Source organism: Cucurbita pepo, chromosome 5 (genome assembly GCF_057944985.1).
Source record: "Cucurbita pepo subsp. pepo isolate OVF chromosome 5, ASM5794498v1, whole genome shotgun sequence".
Taxonomy (NCBI): Eukaryota; Viridiplantae; Streptophyta; class Magnoliopsida; order Cucurbitales; family Cucurbitaceae; genus Cucurbita; species Cucurbita pepo.
Window position 1 is genome coordinate 4,338,032 of NC_141802.1, and position 24,873 is coordinate 4,362,904.

The window sequence follows — 24,873 nt, forward strand, 5'->3', positions numbered from 1 at the left end:
AAGTTCGAACACAAAGCAGGAAAGAGTAATCAAGCAGCCGACGCACTGAGTCGGAATGGCGAACATGCGGCCCTATGCATGTTAGCCCATATTCATTCAAGTAAGATCGATGGATCGATGCGCGACATCATCAAGGAACATTTACACAAAGACCCATCGGCCAAAGCCGTCGTCGAACTAGCTAAAGCTAGAAAAACGCGACAGTTTTGGGTTGAGGGAGACCTCCTGTTGACCAAAGGAAACAGATTGTATGTCCCAAGAACGGGGGAACTGAGGAAGAAGCTCATTCAGGAATGTCACGATACCTTATGGGCCGGATACCCTGGGTGGCAAAGAACGTACGCCCTAATAAAGAAGGGGTACTTCTGGCCAAACATGCGAGACGACATCATGCAATACACCAAGACGTGCCTCATCTGTCAACAAGACAAAGTCGAGAAAGCCAAAGTCTCTAGACACTTGGAACCTCTACCTGTGCCGACAAGACCTTGGGAAAGTGTATCTCTGGACTTCATAACACACCTCCCAAAAGTCGGGGAATATGACGCCATCTTGGTTATTGTAGACCGATTCTTGAAATATGCGACATTCATCCCCACTCCAAAATTATGCTCGGCAGAACTCACAGCCCAACTGTTTTTCAAAAACGTTGTAAAGCTATGGGGTATTCCGTCAAGCATCATCAGTGATAGAGATGGCAGATTCATTGGGACATTCTGGACCGAGTTATTCGCCTTCTTGGGAACAACCTTAAACATCTCTTCGAGTTATCACCCTCAAACCGATGGACAGACAGAACGGTTCAATTGCTTGCTCGAAGAATACTTACGTCACTTCATCGACGCTCGCCAGAAGAACTGGATACAACTGTTAGATGTCGCCCAATTTTGCTTCAATTGCCAAACAAGCTCGTCTACAGGGAAGAGTCCCTTTGAAATTGTATGTGGACGACAACCGTCCTTACCCCATATTATTGATCATCCTTATGCAGGAAAAAATCCTCAAGCTCACAACTTTACAAGAGAATGGAAGCAGACGACAGATATAGCCCGGGCATATTTAGAGAAGGCTTCCAAGCATATGAAAAAATGGGCAGACAAGAACCGTCGCCCCCTTCAATTCCAAGCAGGAGATCAAGTTCTTATCAAGCTGAGACCAGAACAGATCAGATTTCACAGCCGAAAGGACCAGAGACTAGTTCGAAAATATGAAGGCCCGGTTGAAGTCCTTAAAAAGATTGGGGCTACCTCCTACCAAGTTGCACTACCCGTATGGATGAAAATCCACCCAGTAATTCATGTGAGCAACTTGAAGCCCTATCACCCTGACCCAGACGACGACCAACGGAATGCAACCACAAGACCGAGCATTGATCTGAAGCAGAAAGAAACAAAAGAAGTAGAAGAGATCCTAGCCGACAGGGTTAAGAAGATAGGAAGACCTGTACGGACGATTCGTGAATTCCTTGTCAAATGGAAGAATCTCCCTACCGAGGAAACAAGCTGGGAACGCGCCGAAGATCTGAACTCCGCCGCCACCCACATCGCCAGGTTTGAAAGTAGTCGGTTGACGGGGTCGTCAACCAATTAGGTGGGGGAGGATGTCACGGTCATGCTCGTCCAGGGCATGTTGCCCATGGCCGCATGCCCATGACAAGCCAACCATTGTCATGTCTTTTCATTCTAGTGTTTTTCCTTTTGTAATTCTAGGGCGTATGACGCCTCAAAAATATCATGTCTAGGTCTGCCAGACTTAAAATGGCTCAGAATGTACTATAGGGGGATATGACTAGTTGTCAACTTCTCCCTACCCAAGGTTATATATGCTAAGTCGTTGTTATCTTTCTCTTGCTTGCTTATATAACGTCTCTTTCCAAAATCTCTCTTTCTAAAATCTCTCTCTCCTCGTTTTCTAAAACCTTCTTTTAAAATCGAAGCTAGAGGCTCGATCGTACGTCGCTTGGCCGTAGGCGACGCAAGAACAAATTGGCTTAAGCTCACTTGTCGCTGGAAAGTGAGTGCCGCACAATCGCTAGTCCGCTGCCTCCGAAAGCGCGATTGTGTCACACGGCATACGAAGCCTCACTAGAGTACCCTTAGGCTACTGGTGTGTGATTGGTGTCATAGCTTCATGGGGGACCAGGGGGTTCCTGATCAGAATCCGACTGCTCTTAGCCATTTTAGTATGGAAAACGTGTGCCCACGTCGTATAGACCATTTAGCTGGATGGGTTAAGGGGGGTAGCTCTCCCCGACTAGGGGGACTGTCATGGGCCTAGGGGGTTGCAGCTCACTTCCTAAGTAAGTTACTAGATAGTCTCAGAGCCATGCCGAGGTAACTACTCGTAGGACACCAGTCATTACACAAGTCAGCATAAGGGAGTTCTTAAGAATCTTTAAATGAAAGGACAAAGGACCAAGAAGTCGCGAGGGGCAAGTCCCAAGGTGTTAAAACGAAAACCAGATGTCTTAGAGCTAAAGTAGAGTCTGGGGGGGGGGGGGTTTGTTAAGATTAGGATGCGATAAGAGCCTACAAGTAGGTGGCTTACTGAGTATAATTTTATACTTATTCTTGCTATACCTGTCTTTTTCATGTACGTGAGGCGTCGAGTCAAGAGAGGGCACGTTGATCGATGTGGGTTGTCACAGAGGAAGCGTGTCCCGAGGCATCAGTCTAGTTTTACTGAATAGTAAACCTTGTCTTTCATGATTCTCTTATTATTATTATTTTTTTTTTTTACCTAGACACATAAGTCCTTTTGGTAATGAAACATTTTTCTTACGAAATAAATGAAATACTTTTGAAATAATGTTTTCCTTGAATTTCTCGCTTACACACTACACGTCATAGTCATTGTTAGCCACGACTTGAGGTTATTTATTTCGGGTCGTGACAGTTTATGATTAGGAGTTGCGCTCCAATCGAACCTACATGATATTAATCGACCCAAAACAATCAATATGGACTCTAATCATGGTTCAAGGACCAAGGAAAGGTAAAATAATAACTAAGGCTCACAAACTCATCATACAGATACTCTAGAACACACAACATCTATCCAAAGCATTCAAGTGGGCACACATGAATTTTTCAACCCTCTTATCATGCTCCTACGGATAACCAAGACATAAACCAATATTATCATGCTCATTCATCATAAAAATAATCATATATGTCATGTCGAGGTCCTCATATAGTCAACAGATAAGTCAGAGTCACATTCATCGCGACAAAAGTACTAAAGCGTCTCCTATTCCGTATTTTCTTAAGGCTAGGTGTTCAATAAGATTCCAAGAGTTAGCCAATTCCATGTCATTGGGTTCATTATAGCCCTACGACTCTTATAGTCATCTACTCTACTTATATTTTAAGGATGTACATCACTCCTCTTAGTTAAGTTGGATTTTATGGTGCATTAGCACGTTGTCTCTACTTTCCAAGGTCCTTCTAGTCATCGTGTTTTCTGCGCATAGTTTAGGGTGCTCTCACCTATCTTGGGCTCTAGGATGGATCTAGCATGTATGGGGTCATTGCTCTCTACAAGTAACCTCTCAAATCTCTTTGTAACTCCACATGTGCCTACTATTGAGCGCTAGTTCGAAGTTCCCCTACATGTGCCTACTATTGAGCGCTAGTTCGAAGTTCCCCTAATGTCACCCGACAAGCTCCCTATTCCCACGTTCTTCCAAGCTAGAATAGCGCAAGACATGCTCCCCACTTAGCACAACCAAATCTCCAAATCTCCTCCTGCAGTACCTTCTAATACTGGCCCTAAGTGGGTGACATGTAATCTTATAATACCAAGTAGACTCTAATCCATCGAGGTAAGTTCAGTAGAGGTTACACTCCAATCGAACCTACATGATATTAATCGACTCAAAACAATCAATATGGACTCTAATCATGGTTCAAGGACCAAGGAATAAAATAATAACTAAGGCTCACAAACTCATCACACATATACTCTAGAACACACAACATCTATCCAAAACATTCAAGTGGGCATACATGGATTTTTCAACCCTCTTATGCTCCTAGGGATAACCAAGCATAAACCAATATTATTCATGCTCATTCATCATCAAAATAATCATATATGTCATGTCGAGGTCCTCATATAGTCAACAGATAAGTCAGAGTCACATTAGAGAAGTACTAAATCATAGAATCGAGATAGCATTCAATCTCCTAAGGTCCTCATATAGTCAACAGATAAGTCAGAGTCACATTAGAGAAGTACTAAATCATAGAATCGAGATAGCATTCAATCTCCTAAGGTCCTCATATAGTCAACAGATAAGTCAGAGTCACATTAGAGAAGTACTAAATCATAGAATCGAGATAGCATTCAATCTCCTAAGGTCCTCATATAGTCAACAGATAAGTCAGAGTCACATTAGAGAAGTACTAAATCATAGAATCGAGATAGCATTCAATCTCCTAGGCTTAGCTATCAAGTTCCATGCTCATTTAAGTCTATTATAATGCCAAATATCCTTACGGCCAAGTCCTAGTCGGCTCCTACTAAGAAATGTCTAAAAGTCCAAACAGCTACTTCCATGTTAAAGCATCTTCGGAATCTATTTCTAGCACGTTCCTTACCTCTAACCTCAATGTTGGATGTTGCATCCAAGCCCACAGGGGATGGCAGAGAATGAACAGTTCATCATGAGTATTGAAGAAAACTTACTGGTTGAAGGCTCAGCAAGTGGCCTGAGTATCGTACACAGCCCCCACAAGCTGCTGCAAGCATCTTTTTCATCAGCCACCTATTCCAGTGGGGGTCAAGCCTTGTCCTTCCCGAACTGTCTCCTTCTTAGCACCATCAATCCACTCACAAAATCTCTTGCCCCTGCTCCTTCAGCTTTAAACAAGAGAAGCAAAAGGGTTACACACAATTTTCTCCTTTTGAAGAGAAAAGAACAGAGGGAAAAACGTGGCCATTATATGCATTTTGTAAATTTACGCTAAATTATTGAGCAAAAGAATTCGAATAATTCTCTCATAGTTCCATGGAAGTTCGAAGCTATTACTTGGTCGAGAAGGATGTTCGAAACTTACTTAATTGGAGAAGATTGAAAGGATGGTCTCATAGCTTTAAATCTTCAACCACCAATCATCTCGTCAAATCCCCCGATCCTTCCGATTCTCATCTCAAAATGCACAGCAGCAAAGCACCCAAAATCACCACCCCGTTCTCCTCCGCCGCTGCCAAATCACTCGCCGATGACGACGATCTTTTACTCGAGATCCTTCTCCGCTTACCCATCAGATCACTTATACGATTCAAATCCGTTTCAAAACGATGGCTCTCCCTAATTTCCGACCCCACTTTATGTCACCGTCGAATGACTTTTCAGCCGTCCACTCCTTCAGGTATCTTGTGCCGTCTTCACTCGCGTCGTTTTTCCCCTGGATTCGATTTCGTCTATTTGCACCCAAATCCGCCTAGGGTGCCGTTGGAATCACTTGAACCTTCTGTGCCGAAACGTAGATTTGTAATCCTGAAATCCTGTAACGGCTTGTTGTTGGGTAGATCGTATCGGAAGAACGATTATTACGTATACAATCCAACGACGAAGCAATACAAAAAGCTTCCCAAGCTTCAGATGAACAAAAACAGCACAAGCATTTATCTTAATTTAGCATACGATCCTTTACGATCATCAAATTACAAAGTTGTTTGCGTTCGAGTTTTAGATTCCACAAACTTCAAAATCAAGATTTACTCATCTGATTCCGGCTTCTGGAGGTCCTGCTGCGAGGGTTCATCCAAAGCTCTTTTCATCCTGGGATTCAGCTGTGGAGTGTATTGGAATGGAGCTTTGTATTGGTTAAGATATTTGGAAAACTGCATTTGCTTGGATCTGTGCGAAGAGAAACTCCATCGATTAGCAATACCTCGAGCTTCCGATGGTTGGGGAGACAGAACTATAAAGTATTTTGGAAATTGGTGTGGGCCTCTTTACTGGATCGAAGGTGTTGATTCTCAAAGCACGGAATTGATTGTGTACGAGATGGGAGATGATCGTGGTTGTGAGTGGTCTGTGAAGTATAGGGTTGATCTTCAAAGAGTGTGTAGTTTGTTCCCAGATCCGAGTTCGGGAGTAAGAGCGGCGTTGAACTCCAAGTTCTCGGTGCTAGCCATTGTTGATCAGAGCGAGGTAGGTGAGGAGGAGGAGGAGGAGGAGGAGCCGTACATTGTTCTTCTGAGCGGCGGAAATGCCATTCGAGGGAACGTGATGAGTGGGAGGTTTGAAAGGATGGAGTACTTAAATAATGGACGAACTGCCAACACTCCCCACGGGGTTGGACTAATTGATGCCCATTTCTACATTCAAAGTCTTGCTTGTGTTTAGCTCTCTCTTTGTATGCTCCCATTAGTTACTATTTTAAAGCTTTATGATTCAATTAATGATTGGTTTATATTAAAGTTTAGATCGTTAATGTAACAATCCAAACCCACCTCCTAGTAAATATTGTTTGTTTTGTTCAGTTACGTATCATAGTCACTTTCACAATTTTAAAATCCATCGGCTATGGAGAGGTTTCCACACTTTTTTAAAAAAATGTTTCCTTCCCCTCCCGGGTCGATATGAGATCTCATAATCCATTTTATACGAGGCTAGTGTCCTCACTGGCATAACCGTCTAGTGTCTAGTTTTGATACCATTATAATTATATCCCGACCCACCACTAGCCGATATTATTCGCTTTGGTCCGTTAGGTAGGACTTATTAATATTCTTAATTTTTAAAAAATATTTAAAAATATTCTTTTGAACTTTTTTAAATACTTCAAAATAAATTTCTTTAATTTTTTTTTTTTAAAACTAAAAAATATTCTTACCCTTTGACAATTACTTGGATACTTTTGATTAATTATTGATAGATGGTAATAAAAACTGTATATATATTTTTTTTGTATATTTAAAATTATTAATTTTACTATTTATTGAAAACAGATGGTTAATTGGAAATTAAGGTATTAATTTAGACAGGTTGACTTGGTATTTTGATATTATTGAAAGATTAATTGGATAAAATAAAAACGTAGGGCTGAAAAATGGCCTAAAACCCAAGTAAAAAGGACCAAGTAAAAAGGAGACGAAGTTGGCTATATAATACAGATTCCAATCGCCATATCTGCATTCAGCCGAATTCATCGTCGTCTTCGCTTAATCCACGAGCCAGTTTCCCTTCCACCAACCCTCTCGCCCTCTCCATCAAACCAAACCACCACCAAGGAGAGGCAGAGAGGTTACCCATTCTCAACCCATTTTCTCCTTTTACTGTTTAATCCAAGAATCCCATTTCGTCTAATCAAACCAACAATCATCCTTCCCTTCATTTCGCAGATCTGAGTTTCTGTTTATACATTTTGATTCTCATTTCAGAACTATATATTCCATAGATCCACACCCCTGTTCCTTTGAAGATGGATTTTCTTCGACATTTTGTTCTCGTTTGCGTGATTTCTGTAGCCTTCGCTCATGAAGCTTTCGATTCTCATCTCCTTCCTAGGCCACTTATTCTTGAATTTACTGATAAAGTGGAGAATCAGTTGAAGGAACTGGATGGAGAAATCAAGTTGAGGTGTGATAGTTGGAGATTTAATGTGGAGGCTAACAATCTGAATCCGTGGAAAACGATTCCCAAAGATTGTTCTGATTATGTGAAAGAGTACTTGACCGGTCGTGCCTATCAACTTGAAATGGAACTTGCATCGACGGAGGCTGAGATTTTTGCCCAGAGTGTGAAATTGGTTGGCGATGGAAAGGATGTCTGGGTTTTCGACATCGACGAGACCTTGCTTTCTAATCTTCCTTACTACGGAGACCATGGTTATGGGTAAGATTTTCTTGGTTCTGTTCAGATTTCTGTATGCTGCCTTCAATTTTTTACGATCACTATGGATTTTGAAGAGGTGCGTTCTTGACTTGTTTGGGTATCATGAGGCTTTTGGATTAGGGCCAACTGAACTTCTGTGTTCTTATTTGTTGTTCATAATATTGAAGTAGATAACCACATTACAGAATTTTGGGACGTAGCTGAATTTCTTTATTGAGTTTAGGTTTATGGATTTTAAATCATATGCTCTCTTAGCTTCTCGAACACAGTCAGGGATTATGATTTGCAAAAGTTGTTAGCAATCATGAACCTCCACAATAGTATGATATTATCTACTTTAAGTATAATTTTTCATGGCTTTGCTTTTGGGCATAATTTCTCATGGCTTTGCTTTTGATTTCTCAAAAGGCTATTCCTATATGACTCCTCTCTTAACAATCCTCAACAATTCTCAACAATCCTCTCCTCAAACAAAGTACATTATAGAGCCTCCCCTTAAATCGAAGTTAGACTCCTTCTCTAGAGCTCTTGAATAAAGTACACCATAGAGCCTCTCATGTGGCAGCCTCCCTTAAATTGAATTTAGACTCCTTCTCTAGAGCTCTTGAATAAAGTACACCATAGAGCCTCTCATGTGGCCTATGGAGCCCTCAAACGGTCTCTAGAGCCCTCTAGAGCCCTTGTTTGACATTTGAGGATTCTATTACTATGATTAAGTTAAAGAGCATGGCTTTTTTGTTCAATGTCTGAGGATCCTATGGATTCTATACTAAGTTAAGAGCATGGCTTCTTTGTTCCATTGAAGATTCTATGGATTCTACCCTAAGTGAAGGGTAGGACTCTAATACCATGTTAGAAATCACAAACAATATGTATTCCTTACATGATAAACTTATAAACTCATGATAAACCCCTTAGCCGATATAGGACTCCTCTCCCAACAGTCCTGAACAAACAAACGTAGCTTAGTTTATCTATATATCTAATATTTCATGAAATAAGATCTTGGTGCACTTTTGCATTTCAGAATTCATATGCAAAGTTGGGTTGTTTTGGCAATGTCACAGCTCGCAGGTTTTTAATGCTGATGAGTTTGATAACTGGGTCCTGAGGGCTACAGCACCTGCTATTCAGCCAAGTTTAAAACTCTATATAGAGCTTATGGATCTGGGATTCAAGATAGTTTTGCTTACTGGAAGGAGCGAACGCCAGAGGGAAGCTACAATACAGAATTTGATAAACGCAGGGTTCTATGACTGGGACAGGCTTATATTAAGGTCAGTGTATGCTAGTGTGTAATGTGTTAACCTGATCATGATCTATGGATTCATCCAAACGTCTTCTCATCCTGTCCACAGGAGAGATGAGGACCAAGGGAAGTCAGCAGTGCATTACAAATCTGACAAGCGGAGCGAGATGGAGATCGAAGGATTACGAATCATTGGAAACTCGGGTGACCAATGGAGTGATTTATTGGGGACTTCAGTATCGGTTCGTTCGTTCAAACTTCCAAATCCTATGTATTACATTTCATGAATATACATATTATATATATATATATATATATATAGGGAAGGGAGGGATCAAAGATCAAATCATCAATGTTATTAATTCAAAGAGGATTTACGATCTCTGAAAACCTTGTAAATATGTATTGGAGGTCGAATAGAACATACAGTTAAGATTCATCCATAGAAACTTTTGTTATTTAGTAGTGTTGATGATTGTTCATAACTCCTACCTTAAGTTCCAATACACATACATTTAATCAATTCACTAGATTCATACATTTAATCAATCCATAGAAGCTTTTCCATATCTTTGGATACAACGGTTTGCCTGTTCTTTGTACATAAATCTTTGTGATGGTTTCGCACAGCGTTAGTAGTTCTCTTGCTTCCAGGATCAATTCTCCCGTTTATCCCTCATAAAAAGAACAAGCAGGTTGATAGAAAAAAAAAAAATAAAAAATAAGATAATAAAAGATAAAAACCAGAAAAAATAAAAAAAGATAATGTAAAAAATAAAAAAATAATAGTAATAAAAAGAAAATTGGATAATGCAAATATGATATATCATGATTTAAAAAAACTTAAAAGAATTGGATAAATATTGTTGACCACCTTTTTCAAATAACAACTCTAAAATTAAATGTGTTTTGTTTGATTATTTGTTTAAATATATTAATAAGACTATTTTCTTTTTTTCTCTCCAAGAGAACAACATTGATTTTATTCTATGGTCAGTGTTAACAATATCAATTACAACGCTAACAAAGAAAAATATTTGGTATTTAAGTTGAGACTATAATAGTTATTAGGTGTCAAATCTTAATTTAAAATCTTAAATACTAAGTCATGGGAGCCATTACTCCTAACTCCAACATTTATTATATTACTTCAAATTTCAAATGGGTCATTTTCAAAAACGGCAAAAAAAAAATACTTCAAATTTGTATATCTAACCACGGTTAAGAGACAGTTTTGATACATAATTAGAGAATTATGAAATTTGGTAATGGAATATACAAAAGTTGGGGTCCATGTTCTTGTTTGGAAGGATGTATTCCCCTAGCACACACGCTAAGTATCTCCCTCTCCTTCCCCCTTATGAACCCATACCCCTTCAAACTCAACAAACTCTGTTTTCTCAAAGAAAAAGCCTCCATTTTTGTTCCATTCCCAATTCAATTTTGATTTTTTTCAACAAACCCACATGCTCAAATTAATCCTTATAGTCGCTTCCGCCACCATTTTTGTTCTTCTTCTAGTTTCCATCTTCTTTTTCCGCCATAAGCTCTCCAAAACAAACCACAGACACGACATCGAAAACCCATCGCCTGACAACAACCAGAAAAAACAGGACACGGCGGCAGCGACCGTGGAGGAGCTAACGACGTTTGAAGGCGGCGAGGATTTGACGATAGACGAGATTCTAGAAGCTCCGGGAGAAGTGATCGGAAAATACCACTATGGAACTCTGTACAAGGCTTCCTTACAGAGTACCCAGAGAACTACACTACTCATGTTCCTCCGCCCTGCCGCCGTGGAATCTAGTGTAGACGACGTCGTTCGGTTTCTGGGTTCGATCCGGCACCGGAATTTGGTGCCGATGTTGGGATTTTACGCCGGCGGGAGAGGCGAAAGACTTCTGGTTCATCCGTTTTATGGCAGAGGGAATCTGTCAGAGTTCATTACAGGTAAGTTTGATTTTGATTTTCTGTTTGTTTCTCGAGAGTGTGAAAAGCGAAAAGAATCTGAGGGGAAATTGAGTGAATATCGGGGCAATGTCGGTAACACTTTTCGCTTTCGGTTGCTGTTGGTTTTCCATGGGCGAATCAGAGAAGACGACGATTCCGGTTCGGCCGGCGGGCACGTTTTTTATTTGTCTTTCCTACCATATATATTTTTTAAAAAAATATTAAATTTAAACCAAAATTTTAATAGACATTTTAAAAAATTAGAGATTAAAATATAAAATGAAAAATATCTAAAATTTTATTAAATGTTGAAGGAAAATAATTTTTTTAATGCATTATTGAGGTTGAAAATAAGATAATAAAATTAAAAGAAAAATTAAAAATTCTGTCCACCTCATATATTAGCTATAGCATTGATATTTTTTCTTTAGATTTTTTTTCTGTTTTTATTTATTTATTTATTTATTTATTTCTCTTTGTTAACATATTCAACTTTAATTCTCATTTTATCTATGTTTTTTTTATATTTATATTTAAAATATAAATTTTGTAAGTCATCTAAACATTTTACATTAGGTCGATAATAATTATTTTATTTATTTTATTATTTTCTGTATTTATTTATAAAAATATTTTAGAAATCCCTATAAATTTTCTATTTTTTATTTTAGGGGTCGATTTTGTCTAAAACTTTATTATACTTAAATTGGAGAATATATTCCTCTTCTTTATTTATTTTTCTTTTTTTAAAATTAAATTAGGGAATATATTCCAATTGTGCGGTTTGTAAATGGAGAATATTATTTTTTATATATATATATATATATATATATAAGGAAATTAACCTTAAAAGACAATTTTTAAGATTTAATTTACTGAAAATATCGGAAGGTAAAATTTAAATAAAATAAACCGATTTTTAAAAATTATTAAATAAATATTTATTTTAAGAAGGGGAAAAGCTAAGATACAACAGCAGTTATGATAATTTCTTGTGATTGAACAGTGGGAGAATCAGAATCAAAAAATTGGGAAATCATCTACAAAATCTCTCTCGGAATCGCAAAAGCCCTAGATCATCTCCACCATGGATTACCAAAATCGGTACCGCACGGAAATCTCAAGCCCAAGAACATTTTTCTCGATCCAAATTTCGAGCCGTACGTCTCCGATTTCGGCCTCCATCTCCTCCTCAACGCCGCCGCAACTCGAGAATTGCTCCAAGCTTCCTCCGCCTCGGGCTACAACGCGCCGGAACTGGTCAGGATGACTGACGCCGACGAACGGACCGACGTCTACAGCTACGGCAAGATCTTACTCGAGTTGCTCTCCGCCAAAGATACAATGAATCTAACTGCGGTTGCTTGTGGCGGAGACGGCGGCGATTGCAGTGTTTCGAAAGAGCGGAATCTCCAATGCCTTTTTCAGATCGGCGAGGCTTGTTGTTCTTCTTCGCCGATTCGGCGGCCGGATTTCAAGGAAGTTATTGAGAAGATTGAAGAAATCGGAAGGATTGAGATGGATTGATCGCGGCAAAGAGGGCTAACCATTACTGTGAGTTGATTTTTTAGGATGATATTTGAGTAATTGATCGATATATTTTTTAAATTATTATTTTTTTCTTCAATCTACAGAATTTGGATATGGCTGATTTATTCCTTCCTTTTTTTTTTCTTCCAAATTTCTGAAAAACATGCATTAATCCATAATTGTATATAAATTTTGGATCAAAATAAGAAAAATCTTCCCATTAATATGAATCAAAATTAAATTTAATTCATGGTGAGACTAGTACGTATATATATAATTTTGTATTGTAAGGCTATATGGAAGGAACTCAATTTTTTTAATGTTATATGAGAATGTTGGGATCCCATGAATTGGATGTAATCATATCCAAATTGAAAACAATTAGTCAAAATCAATGATTATTGTCTCTTATATATAATAGTTTAGAATTATTATTAAGTTTTGTGCAGGATCATATTCTTTTCTCTGCAAGTCAAGATTTCCTACAATGGCTATGGGGAAAGAAGTTGAATGTAAATAGTGGCTACTCATACAGCTTCACATGCTAACTCTGTTCAAACCTTCAAAATGGCATTAGTTTTTTCTGCAGTTCCACTCCATAATTGAAGACAGAAGACCGTGATTAGGTATTAAATTCTTATTTGGCAGTGGCAACTTCGTCGTCGGTGAAATATCGTTCTCTTGGAACCATTTCTCTATCGCTCGACGATCGTATGTGTATCCATCTGCCGTAACACAAGGGTCATTCATCACGTCCTGTTGGAAAATAACATCGTGTGTTCAAGAAAAATATATGGTTAGAAACTAACAAGCAAAAAGTAACTTATGATATGATATGCACTTGCACAAGCACATTGAGTTATAGGTATATTAAAAAATGAGATGTAAGATCTCACATCGGTTGGAGAGAAGAACAAAACATTCTTTATAAAGATGTGAAAACCTCTTCCTAGCAGACTCGTTTTAAAACCTTGAGCGAAAACCCAAGAGAGAAAGTCTAAATAGGACAATATTTATAGCTCTTACATGAGAAGAACACCACCATGGTTCAAGTCCCGACACATGGGGCCATATAGAAACAAACTGTTAAACTTCCAAGAAGATTGACAATCAGACTAGGAATAAAGTCTCTTGACTTGGATGGATTTTTATTCCCAAACGAAATCTTATTGGAAGTGTCCATATCCAGTTCCTTGTGTTCTCTCGAGCAAGAACCAGTCTAAAGATGTTTAGTACAGATTTAAAGAATCACCCAATCTTTTGGATGAGGCTATAATGTTATAATTAGTAGGCACTATCAAGAGACGATGATTCAACTATGAACGGTTCAATATCGTAAAACTAACCATCATACCAGAAGAATTGGACAGATGAAATGGTTAGGAATTGCAGGTGGGACTCTGGAGGCCGAATTGCGAGCCTCAACAGCAACCATTCTGAGTCTCACTAACAAGGGAAGTACTTGATCCTTTAAGTTGGGCCTATCTTTACGTTGTAGCTCTGCACACCAAAGTCCTAATCTCGCCAATTCATACGTCTCTTCAATTGGCCAATGCCCAGCCTTAATATCAAGAACCTTTATTAAAGAGCGGCTCTCAACGGCAGTTTCCACCACATGGGTTAATGCTACTGTTAGTGAAATAGGGATTGATTGAATGATTGGTGAGAAGATTGAATTTTGGAGAGCAAGAATGCTCCATATTTATACAGGGAATACAAAAGATATTCAGAAAATCTACCTAAAATATCGGGAGAAAATCTGGTAACAAACCAGTAAACAAATCAAATCAAAACTAAATCAAATCAAAAAAACTAAATCTAACTCCTAACGAGATTTAATTAGATACTAACTGACAGCAATCTAAACAAATACATGATCTTTAACACTCCTCCTTGTTTAGATGCTGTGAACTCCAAGCTTTTTTCTGAACACTCATCTTACTCTAATTATCTTTCTGTTTAGAGGTCGATCAACCAATTCCCAAGTTTTGTTTTTCTTGATCACTGAAAGCTCCTCCTCTGACAGGTGCATCATCAACCGAAGCATCTTGTCGTTCATCTTCAGACTCTTCTAGTCGTTTATCTTCAGACTCTTCTAACATGCTACCAAAGAAATTGTTTGGTGCATTAGAAATCTGATTCACCTTCGTAAGTTCTTCCCAATTCCATTGCTCATTTCCAGCAAAATGAACATCTTGGCTCACAATAACATGACTAGTGTGTGGTTGAAAAACTTTAAGCTTTGGATATAGTGCTATACCCAACAAAGATGCCAACTTCTGACTTTTTGTCAAGCTTATCACGCTTGACCTGTGGAATGTGAGTGAAGCAAAGACACCTAAATACTCTAAGGAACTTTAAAGAACGTTTGTAACCATACCAAACTTCAAATGGTGTCAGATCCTTCACAGCTTTTGTTGAAATTCGATTTTGCAAGCATACAACAGTGTTTGCTGTTTTTCCCCCAAAAACGTTTTGGAAGATCCTTCTCATGAACCATGCATCTCATCATCTCCATTATGAATTTATTCCTCCTTTCAGTGACGTTATTCTGTTGAGGAGTGTATGGTGTTGTCAATTGATGTTCAATTTCAGCCTCTTCACAAAACCGGTTAAAAGTTTCTGAAGTGTACTCCTTGCTATTATCTGATCTTATAGTCTGAATCAAGCATGCATCTTCATTCTCAACTTTGGCTTTGAATTTCCAAAATACACTCGCAACTTCTGACTTTTGCTTCAGCAAGAATATCCAACACATTCTTGTTAGATCATTAATAAAAGCAATGTAATAAAGATTACCATTTAATGATGGTGTTCGCTGAGGACTACAAAGCTTAGTATGAACCAGTTGCAGCTTTTTCGAGCCTCTCCATGCCTGTTTAGGAAAGGGTTGCCTATGTTGCTTCCCAAAATTACAAGTACGGCAAGGAGACATGTCCTCATCAATGTCAGTGAGTTCTTCTACCAGCTTCTTTGATTGAATCTGAAGCAAACCTCGATGATGAAAGTGTCTAAGTCTTTTGTGCCAAATCTCAGTGGCACTAACTCTGGATATAAAGGCCGTCGGATTTAGAGCAAAGCTTTTTCCTTCCATTTTGACATTGAACAAGTCTTTGCCACTAGCATCTTTGATCAAGCACTGCTTATTCTCAAACAACACTCTATAGCCTTTATCAAGTAACTGACCAACACTTAAGATATTTTGATCAATTTTAGGCACAAATAAAACATCTGGAATAAATTTTGTACCTTCATAACTTGTTATAGCTACTGTGCCTTTACCCTTGACTTCCAAGTGTTCACCATTGCCAATCCTCACTCTCTTATCTTCTTCGGTGTCTCTTAATTCCTCAAAAGACTCCTTGTCATATGTCATGTGATTTGTGCACCCACTGTCAATCAACCAGCTCTCGCTTGATTCTTTGCTTGAGGAAGAAGTGACCATACACAATTGATCTTCTTCTTCTTCTTCTTCTTCTTGATCAACTACCTGTGCATCTACTTCTTTCACCAGATCTTTGGCTTTGCAGATCACAGCTTCATGTCCAAGTTGATTGCATTTGGAGCAGAAGGCGTCAGGTCTTCTCCAACACTTGTATGGTGGATGACCTTTCTTCTCACAATGGCGGCAAGGTGGATAGAATTTTTTGAAACCTCCTCCTTTTGTCTTCTGATAATTGGCAGATGAATCTCCATACGTCAATTGATTTTTGAAATATTTATTGTTTTTATACCTGCTGCTGTCTTGATGCTTAACACGTAAGGCACCTTCAATCACCCCTTCTTGCCTCATAGACCTCCTTTGCTCTTGTGCTTGTAAAGCATTCAAGAGCTCTGTAAGAGAAATCTTTGACAAGTCTTTGGTGTTCTCCAGAGTAGTAATGGTGGCTTCAAACTTCTCTGGAACAGTGACTAGCAGCTTTTCAACGATCCTTGAATCATTTAAAACAGAACCAAGCAATCTCACCTTGTTGGCAATGCTGAGAAGTCTGTCAGAGTACTCTTTCACCGACTCTGACTCCTTCATCTTCTGCAACTCGAAATCCCTAATCAAATTTAGGGCTTTCATTCCACGAATCCTCTCATCTCCTTCATATTCGGCCTTGAGATAATCCCAGATTTTCTTTGCTGTTTTGAGGGACATTATTCGCATGAAGATCATTTGTGATACAGCGGCAAATAGGCAAGCTTTCGCCTTTGATTTCCTTGTCTTCTTTTCCTTCTGTAATTTGATTTGTGCTACAGTAGGATTTGCTAGAAGCGGAGGAACCTCGTAATCCTCTTCTATTGCTTCCCAAAGATCCAAGGCCTCCAAATAGGTCTCCATACGAACTGCCCACATTTGATAATTGTCTCCATCGAAAATTGGTGGTGCAACCGCGGAAAAACTGGATTCTCCTCCCATTTTGATCTCACAGATCCCTTAAGAAGATAGCTCTGATACCAATTGTTAGTGAAATAGGGATTGATTGAATGATTGATGAGAAGATTGAATTTTGGAGAGCAAGAATGCTCCATATTTATACAGGGAATACAAAAGATATTCAGAAAATCTACCTAAAATATCGGGAGAAAATCTGGTAACAAACCAGTAAACAAATCAAATCAAATCAAAACTAAATCAAATCAAAAAACTAAATCTAACTCCTAACGAGATTTAATTAGATACTAACTGACAGCAATCTAAACAAATACATGATCTTTAACAGCTACTGCTGGCTTTGCAGTTAGTAACTGCAAGATCACCATTCCAAAAGCATAAACATCAGACTTAGGTGAGATTAATCCAGTTCGTTGATACTCAGGATCTATATAACATAGAGTTCCAACTAGTCCACTATCCTTGAATGCAGCAGACATTAAAGGATCTGAATTAAGCATAGTAGATAGACCGACGTCGCCGATTTTGCTCACGAGGTTTCGGTCGAGTAAGATGTTTGCAGGCTTAAGATCACGGTGGATTATCGGATTCGGCTTTGAGCTGTGTAGAAAGACAAGAGCAGAGGCTATTTCCCAAGCAATCCTATACCTCTCATACCATGGGATTGCAGGTGTGTTGCCTCTGCGGTACAACCTATCCTCTAGGCTACCGTTTTCCATGTACTCATAAACCAGGCAGTGCTTGTCCGGACACGCACCAAGGAGTAGTAGTAAATGGGGATGATGAATTTTGCTCAAGATTTCAAGCTGAAAAGGCAACAGAAGATATAAATATCAGTTCGTTAAGGATAATCATACAATAGAGTGAACAAAAAATCAAGCGAAGTTTCAGCGTATCGCTATTAGCCTCATGAACGTGTCTGCAAAGGAGAGGTTTTCACACCCTTATAAGGAATGGTTCGTTCCCCTCTCCAATTGATATGGGATCTCACAATCCACCTCCCTTGTGGGTCCAGCGTCTCCTCACTGGCACACTATCCAGTGTCTGGCTCTGAAATTATTTATAACAGCCCAAACTCACTGCTAATAGATATTGTCCGCTTTGGCCTATTACGTATCGTCGTCAGTCTCACGGTTATGAAACGCGTCTACAATGGAAAGGGTCTAGCCCTACTCCGACCAATGCCTTGCACCGTCCAGTGACCGACTTTGGTACCATTTGTAACAGCCCAAGCCCACTGTTAGCAGATATTGTCTGTTTTGGCCGGTTACATATCACCATCAACCTCACGGTTCTAAAATGCGTCTACTAGGGAGAGGTTTCCACAACTTTATAAGAAATGCTTCGTTCCCCTCTCCAACCGATATGAGGATCTCACAATCCACCGCCTTGGGGGCCCAACGTCCTCGCTGGCACACCGGCCAGTGTCTGCCTCTGATACCATTTGTAACAACCCAAGCCCACTGTTAACAAATATTGTCCGCTTTGGCTTATTACGTATCGCCGTCAACCTCACAGTTTTGAAACGTGTCTACTATGGAGAAGGTCTAGCCCTACTCCAACCAATGTCTCGCACCATCCGGTGACTGACTCTAATACCATTTGTAAAAGTCCAAGCCCACTGCTAACAGACATTGTCCGCTTTGGCTCGTTACATATCATCATCATCCTCACGGTTTTAAAACACGTCTACTAGGGAGAGGTTTCCACACTCTTATAAGGAATGTTTCGTTCTCTTCTCGAACCGATATGGGATCTCACAATAACTAGAAGGCCTCATTTTTTTTATCAAGAACATAACGAAATCCGATTTAGAATAATTCACTCACCTCCCGAAGAAATTGGGTGTTCTTGTGATCATCTCTAGAGTGAAGAACCTTCACTGCTACAGTTGTATGATGCAAATTACACTTATAAACTGCTCCATGTGCTCCGATTCCAATCATAAGATCCTCAGAGAAAGATGATGCAGCAGATACAATATCATCCCATTCAAAATGTTGGTATTGCTGCAGATATCCATGAAGAGCACTCTCATGCTTTCCCTTCTCTTTGGCATCTTGAACAGCTTTCGTCTCTGCTTCCTTCCTATAGATACCCTCTCTTTCAGCACCTTCTCTTACAAATTTTGCTTCTCTTCTCAAATCTTCAACATTTGCTCTCTTTTCCCTTGCAAATTCTTTAGCAGATACCTCTTTATTGTTCATCTCCTCAAGCTTCTTAGCTTCTTTTGATCGTTGTTTATTTAGATGCCTCACCTGATCAAAAGCAATAACAACCTGAATTTGCTATATGTAATAAGAAAATAAGAAGCCTAACAAGTATACAATCGGTACTCTAATAGCCCAAACCCACTGCTAGTAGATATTGTCCAATTTGGCCCATTATGTATCATCGTCAACCTCACGGTTTAAAACGCGTCTATTAGGGAGAGGTTTCTACACCCTTATAAAGGGTGCAAGGGTGCTTTGTACCCCTTTCCAACCAATGTGGGATCTCACAATCCACCCTCCTTGGGGGTCAGCGTTCTTGCTAACATACCGCTCGGTGTCTAGCTTTAATACCATTTGTAACCGCTCAAGTCCACAACTAACAGCCCAAACCCACCGCTAGTAGATATTGTCCGCTTTGGCCCGTTACGTATCGTCGTCAGCCTCACGGTTTTAAAACGCGTCTGTTAGGGAGAGGTTTCCACACCCTTATAAAGGGTGCAAGGGTGCTTTGTTCCCCTCTCCAACCAATGTGGGATCTCACAATCCACCCTCCTTGGGGGTCAGCGTTCTTGCTGACATTCCAGGGTGCTTTGTTCCCCTCTCCAACCAATGTGGAATCTCACAATCCACCCTCCTTGGGGGTCAGAATTCTTGCTGACATACCACTCGGTGTCTGGCTCTGGTACCATTTGTAACACCAAGCACATAGCTAACAACCGTCAGCCTCACGGTTTTTAAAATGCGTTTGTTACGGAGAGTTTCCACACAAATAAATGGTGCTTTGTTTCTCTCTCCAACCAATGTGGGATCTCACAACCCAGCGTCCTCGTTGGCACACCACCCAGTGTCTTGCTCTACTACCATTTGTAACTATCCAAGCCCATTGCCAGCAAATATTGTCCGCTTTCGCCTATTACGTATTTGTAAAAGCCCAAGTCCACTGCTAACAGATATTGTCTGCTTTGGCCTGTTACGTATTGCCATCAACCTTACGGTTTTTAAACGCTTTTGTTAGGGAGAGGCTTCCACGCTCTTATAAAGGGTGCTTCGTTCGGTTGCTAAGAACAACTATCGCTCTAACCATGAGAAGGAAACCACTAGAGAGAGTACCATTAACTATAAATCATAACAAACATAACATCTACCTTCAAAGTGGCATTGGCCGTCTCTTGTTCAGCAATTGCGTACATTTCTCTTGCATGTCTTAGTTCAATTCTCAACTTTTCAAGCTCAAAGTTGACATCCGCCTGCCAATGCAAGTGAACAACTTAAACATACAAACACATCATTCTAACATCAAATAAATGAATGTCATAATGCGAACATCAAAGTCGTGGGTCGTCAAACTATCAATCTCAATAATTGATCCGACCGTACCGAACTCGAACATTATTCTCCAAACGACACCTTCGATAGATTACCTGACTTTCACATGAAACATAATCATTGAATGTGCCTGATGATGAAGCTTCATCAGGAACCCATGACTTGTAATCTGTTGGCAAGCTTTTACAACTAGAGGCTCGACTCAATGTTTGTGCACAATATGAAACATTGGGAGAGAATCGAAGGCGATCCACCGGCTCCTCAATATCAACGGAATGGCATCGAGAATGGTTGGCTACAATGGGGCTACTTTTCGTAGTAAGAAGAGACTGATTGATGGTCGAAAGAGCTTGAAACCGTTGTAATGGTCGAGAAGGGGAAGGAGAAGGAAAATGAGAGTAAGATGTAATTAAGCTCAAACTGCTATCTACATCAAGAAAACAGAACGAAGTGTATGAAAGTAATGCACATCTATACATAAAAGAGCATATTTGGAGAGGCCCAGAGTACACGAAAGTAATGCATGCCTAGAAGGTTTGGTGTAAATGAAAATGATATATATGGAACCATGTGTGTGAAAGTAATGCACATCCCGAAGAAAAGAAAAGAAGTGGAAGCCAAAACACTAAGTTTTAGGTTCCACTGTAATCATGTTAGCCTAAATCATGATTGCATATCCTGACCTCAACCGGGAGCCACCACATACTAGTTAAAGACAGGGACATACAAGGCAAGCGGTTTGGGGTTTTTGTTGAATGTTCAAAGTCAATATAGATTCCGCGTAAGTTTTCAACTGCTTTTAGTATGCATGTAGTAATGACCTTAGTTAGTCAAAGTTCAAAAAGTCGGGTCATTACGAAAATCACAAAATTTAACCAGATTCGTGAAATGTAGTTAGATATATAACGTAAAGACAACGAACCATGTCTCTAGTTGAATGCTTAACTAATTAATGGCTACCTGTAAGCGAGCTAGAAGAATAGCTTGAGTAGCTATGTGCAGAACTTGCTTCACTCGAATCATCTTTAATGCTCACGCTTGTCTCCATATCAGGTGGCCGTATTGAGGCTAATTTTCCTTTTGAAATGGCATAGACCGTACAATATCTAGGTGCATGAGCTGATATTCTTGAGGACAGACCGTTTAGTTTCCTACAGAAGAATGTCATCCAGACACAAGTGGGTTAACAACATAGAAAGAGAAAATAAACACCGTCCAACTCCACCGCTAGCACATATTGTCTTCCTTGGGCTTTCCCTTTCAGGCTTTCCCTCAAGGTTTTTAAAACATGTCTGCTAGAGAGAAGTTTTCATACCCTTATCAAAAATGCTTTGTTCTCCTCCCCAACCGATGTAGGATCTCACAATCCACCCCCTTTCAGGGTCCAGCGTTCTCGTTGGCATTCGTTCCCTTCTCCAATCGATGTGGGACCCCTAAGTCCACTCCCTTCGGGGCCCAGCGTTCTTGCTGGCACACCGCCTCGTGTCCACCCCCTTTAGGGCTCAGTCTCCTCACTGACACATCACCCAGTGTCTGGCTCTGATACCATTTGTAAGGGTCCAAGCTCACCGCTAGCAGATATTGTCCTCTTTGGGCTTTTTCCCTTTCGAGTTTTCACTCAAGGTTTTTAAAACGCGTTTGCTAGTGAGAGGTTTCTAGACCCTTATAAAGAATGGTTCTCCTCCCAACCGATGTGGGATCTCACAATCCACCCTCCTTCTAGTTCCCTTCTCCAATTGATGTGGAACCCCTACAATCCACCGCTTTGGGGTCAGCGTCCTTGTTGGCACACCGCCTCGTGTCCACCCATCTTCGAGGCTTAGCTTCCTTGCTGGCACATCGCCCAGTGTCTGGCTCTGATACTATTTGTAACAGCCCAAATCCACCGCTAACAGATATTGTCCTCTTTGGGATTACCCTTTCGGACTTCCCCTCAAAGTTTTTAAAACGCGTCTGCTAGAGAGAGGTTTCCAACCCTTATAAAAATGCTTCATTCTCCTCCCCAACCGACGTGGGATCTCACATTTCAAATAATTCAATAAGAACAAGCTAAAAGGTAGTTAAATACCTCGAGAAAAATCCGTGTGATGAAACCCCTATAACGAGCTTGCTTATTGAACACCTTGTAACCTCTTCTATTATTGCATTTGCAACATCATCTGCTTCAAGAGTCACAACATCATGCTGTACCTACAATTCGAAAGAACACTTAAGTTCGTTCTTTTTTGCTACCCATAATTCAAATTAGAGTAAGGCTGGACCTTTCTCTGAGCAAACATCTTCTTATATGGAACAAGCTTTTCACTTGTCTGCCACCCCATTTCTTTCCTATAAGCCGAGCAACATCTTCACGAACTTGTGAAACTGGAATTGAGTTTCCCACTGCATAAACATTGGCATAAACTTGAATATCATCACGTTTATCACCGGCCCAATAGAGTCGAGTCCAATAATTATATGAGCCACTTGTCTATATATTTTAAGAATAAATCTAGTCTGCACTATCTAACCTTTGTTAGGAATCACGAACATCGACAATGGTATGATATTATCCACTTTGAGCATTAGCTCTCATGGCTTTACTTTTAGTTTTCCTGAAAGGTCTCATACCAACGGAGATGCATTCCTTACTTATAAACCCATGATCATCCCCTTAATTAGCCCGTATCCGACTCCCTCCCAACAATCCTCAACGGCCTTTGCTATAAATATCCTTCTACCCCATCAAAATTTTCATCTCAAGCAATTCCAAACAAAGCAAAGTGCAGTAGTTCCTACAGAGTGTCTTATAATATCTTCTTGATTGGTTTTAATAAAGAGTGTGAGCGTTTCCCACAAAAGAGTTATGTTCAACCATCTGGTATCAGAACCATGCCTAAACTTAGCTATATCAATAGAATCCTCCAGCATCAAACAAAGAAGTTGTGAGCCTCGAATACATAGTCATAATGACTCAAGTGTCAAGCAAATGGTATATTTTGTTTAAGGGCTCCAGAGAATGAGGCATCAGGGGTAGTTCTATAGTGTACTTTGTTCGAGGGGAGTATTGCTGAGGATTGAAGGGAGGATTACGGGTATATAAGTGAGAGACATTGTCTCTATTGATATGAGGCCTTTTGGAGAACCAAAAGTAAAGCCACGAGAGCTTGTGCTCAAACTGGACAATATCATACTAACGTGGAGGTATGTCGTTCCTAACATATTAGATAATAGCATCATAAGAAACATGAACAGAATGTATATGGCTTACTTGGAGTTGGCACACTAGTAATCCTTGGGATGATGTGTATCAACTTGAAACTAATGATGCCCTTGTGTCGAAAATTTTCCAAGGACCACCTAATTATATGTTTACTGTTTTTGTTCCCACTGATAGCAACTGCTACAACTGGAGAAGAGGAAGGCAGCAACATAAGATCTTTATAGGCTTCCTCTTCCATCCCCTCCATAATTATGCTACTCTGTGGCATCTGTGGTATCATATTGTCTGATCAATGGGGAAACCATGTCAATAATGGATACTCATCAAACAACATAAATCTATGCAGCAAATAGTACACGGAAGCAATTTGATCGAAATACCCTCCAAGGAACAACCAATTTCATGGCTGTGATCACTGCAAATTCCCAATATAAGAAAAAGAAAAACAGGGTAAAGATAACAGAGGTAGAGAATATAAAAGAGTACCCTCCATAGGCAGATTTCTTCCCAGAGATGAGTTTGCAGCGCCTCAGAACCAAAACGCCGGCGTTTAAAAGTCTAATGATTAACTAAAAAACAAAGGGAATCGTGTTGTCAAATTGTTTTTGGTCTTCGTTGTCTTGGCCTCCCCAATATTAATACCACATAGTTAAAAAGAAATCATGAGTATATATCTAACACCGTTAAAATTATTGTGCAAGTTCGTTGTTCCTATCAGTAAAAAAAATCGTTTTTAAATCAATGTTAAAAAGTGATAAATAAATTTAATGACTCCTTAAATACAATTCATAGATTAAATAGACAGAAATCTCAACGTTCATAGATTAAAATTGTAGAACACTGTATCATTAACTTATAAAAAAATGATTTTAAAATATTTAAAAAAAAGTCAATAAAATGTTTTTTAAATCATCTTTCAATACATTAAATACGTGGGGAAGGCATATTCTCCGAATAATTAGTTTTTCTTTTTCCATTTGAGTTATATAGGCATATAATTTCGATAATGTTTGGGTAAGTCAAATTAAATATTTATTTAAAAAAAACCAAAATTCAATTTTTTTTACCTTTTAATCGAAAAACATTTGGATTTAAAGTGTAATATGATCGAATTTACAATTCTGACCCTGGGGCAACAATATTAAGGAAGAAAATTCTCAATTAACTCTTAAT

At 39.4% G+C, this 24,873-nt stretch overlaps 3 protein-coding genes and 1 pseudogene across 4 annotated transcripts; 3 read left to right on the top strand and 1 right to left on the bottom strand.

Moving 5' to 3' along the window:
- Positions 1-5,064: 5,064 nt before the first annotated feature.
- Positions 5,065-6,358, top strand: LOC111795028 (F-box protein At5g07610). The gene has a single exon (XM_023677251.2). The coding sequence runs from the start codon at positions 5,159-5,161 to the stop codon at positions 6,356-6,358; it is 1,200 nt and encodes a 399-aa protein (XP_023533019.2). The 5' UTR covers positions 5,065-5,158.
- Positions 6,359-7,129: 771 nt separating this feature from the next.
- Positions 7,130-9,537, top strand: LOC111794596 (acid phosphatase 1). The gene is made up of 3 exons (XM_023676648.2): positions 7,130-7,849; positions 8,917-9,126; positions 9,208-9,537. The coding sequence occupies exons 1-3, from the start codon at positions 7,437-7,439 to the stop codon at positions 9,383-9,385; spliced, it is 801 nt and encodes a 266-aa protein (XP_023532416.2). The 5' UTR covers positions 7,130-7,436; the 3' UTR covers positions 9,386-9,537.
- Positions 9,538-10,501: 964 nt separating this feature from the next.
- Positions 10,502-12,692, top strand: LOC111794582 (putative kinase-like protein TMKL1). The gene is made up of 2 exons (XM_023676630.2): positions 10,502-11,048; positions 12,055-12,692. Exons 1-2 carry the CDS (start codon positions 10,565-10,567, stop codon positions 12,573-12,575), a joined length of 1,005 nt encoding a protein of 334 aa, XP_023532398.2. The 5' UTR covers positions 10,502-10,564; the 3' UTR covers positions 12,576-12,692.
- Positions 12,693-12,833: 141 nt separating this feature from the next.
- Positions 12,834-24,302, bottom strand: LOC111794583 (U-box domain-containing protein 35-like; annotated as a pseudogene). The gene is made up of 12 exons (XR_015421010.1): positions 24,187-24,302; positions 23,749-24,115; positions 22,760-22,880; positions 22,567-22,688; positions 21,459-21,649; positions 20,594-20,925; positions 20,318-20,419; positions 18,789-19,217; positions 17,292-17,765; position 15,861; positions 13,933-14,207; positions 12,834-13,334 (listed from the first exon to the last, which is right to left on the bottom strand). The product of XR_015421010.1 is annotated as a U-box domain-containing protein 35-like (transcript).
- Positions 24,303-24,873: the final 571 nt, after the last annotated feature.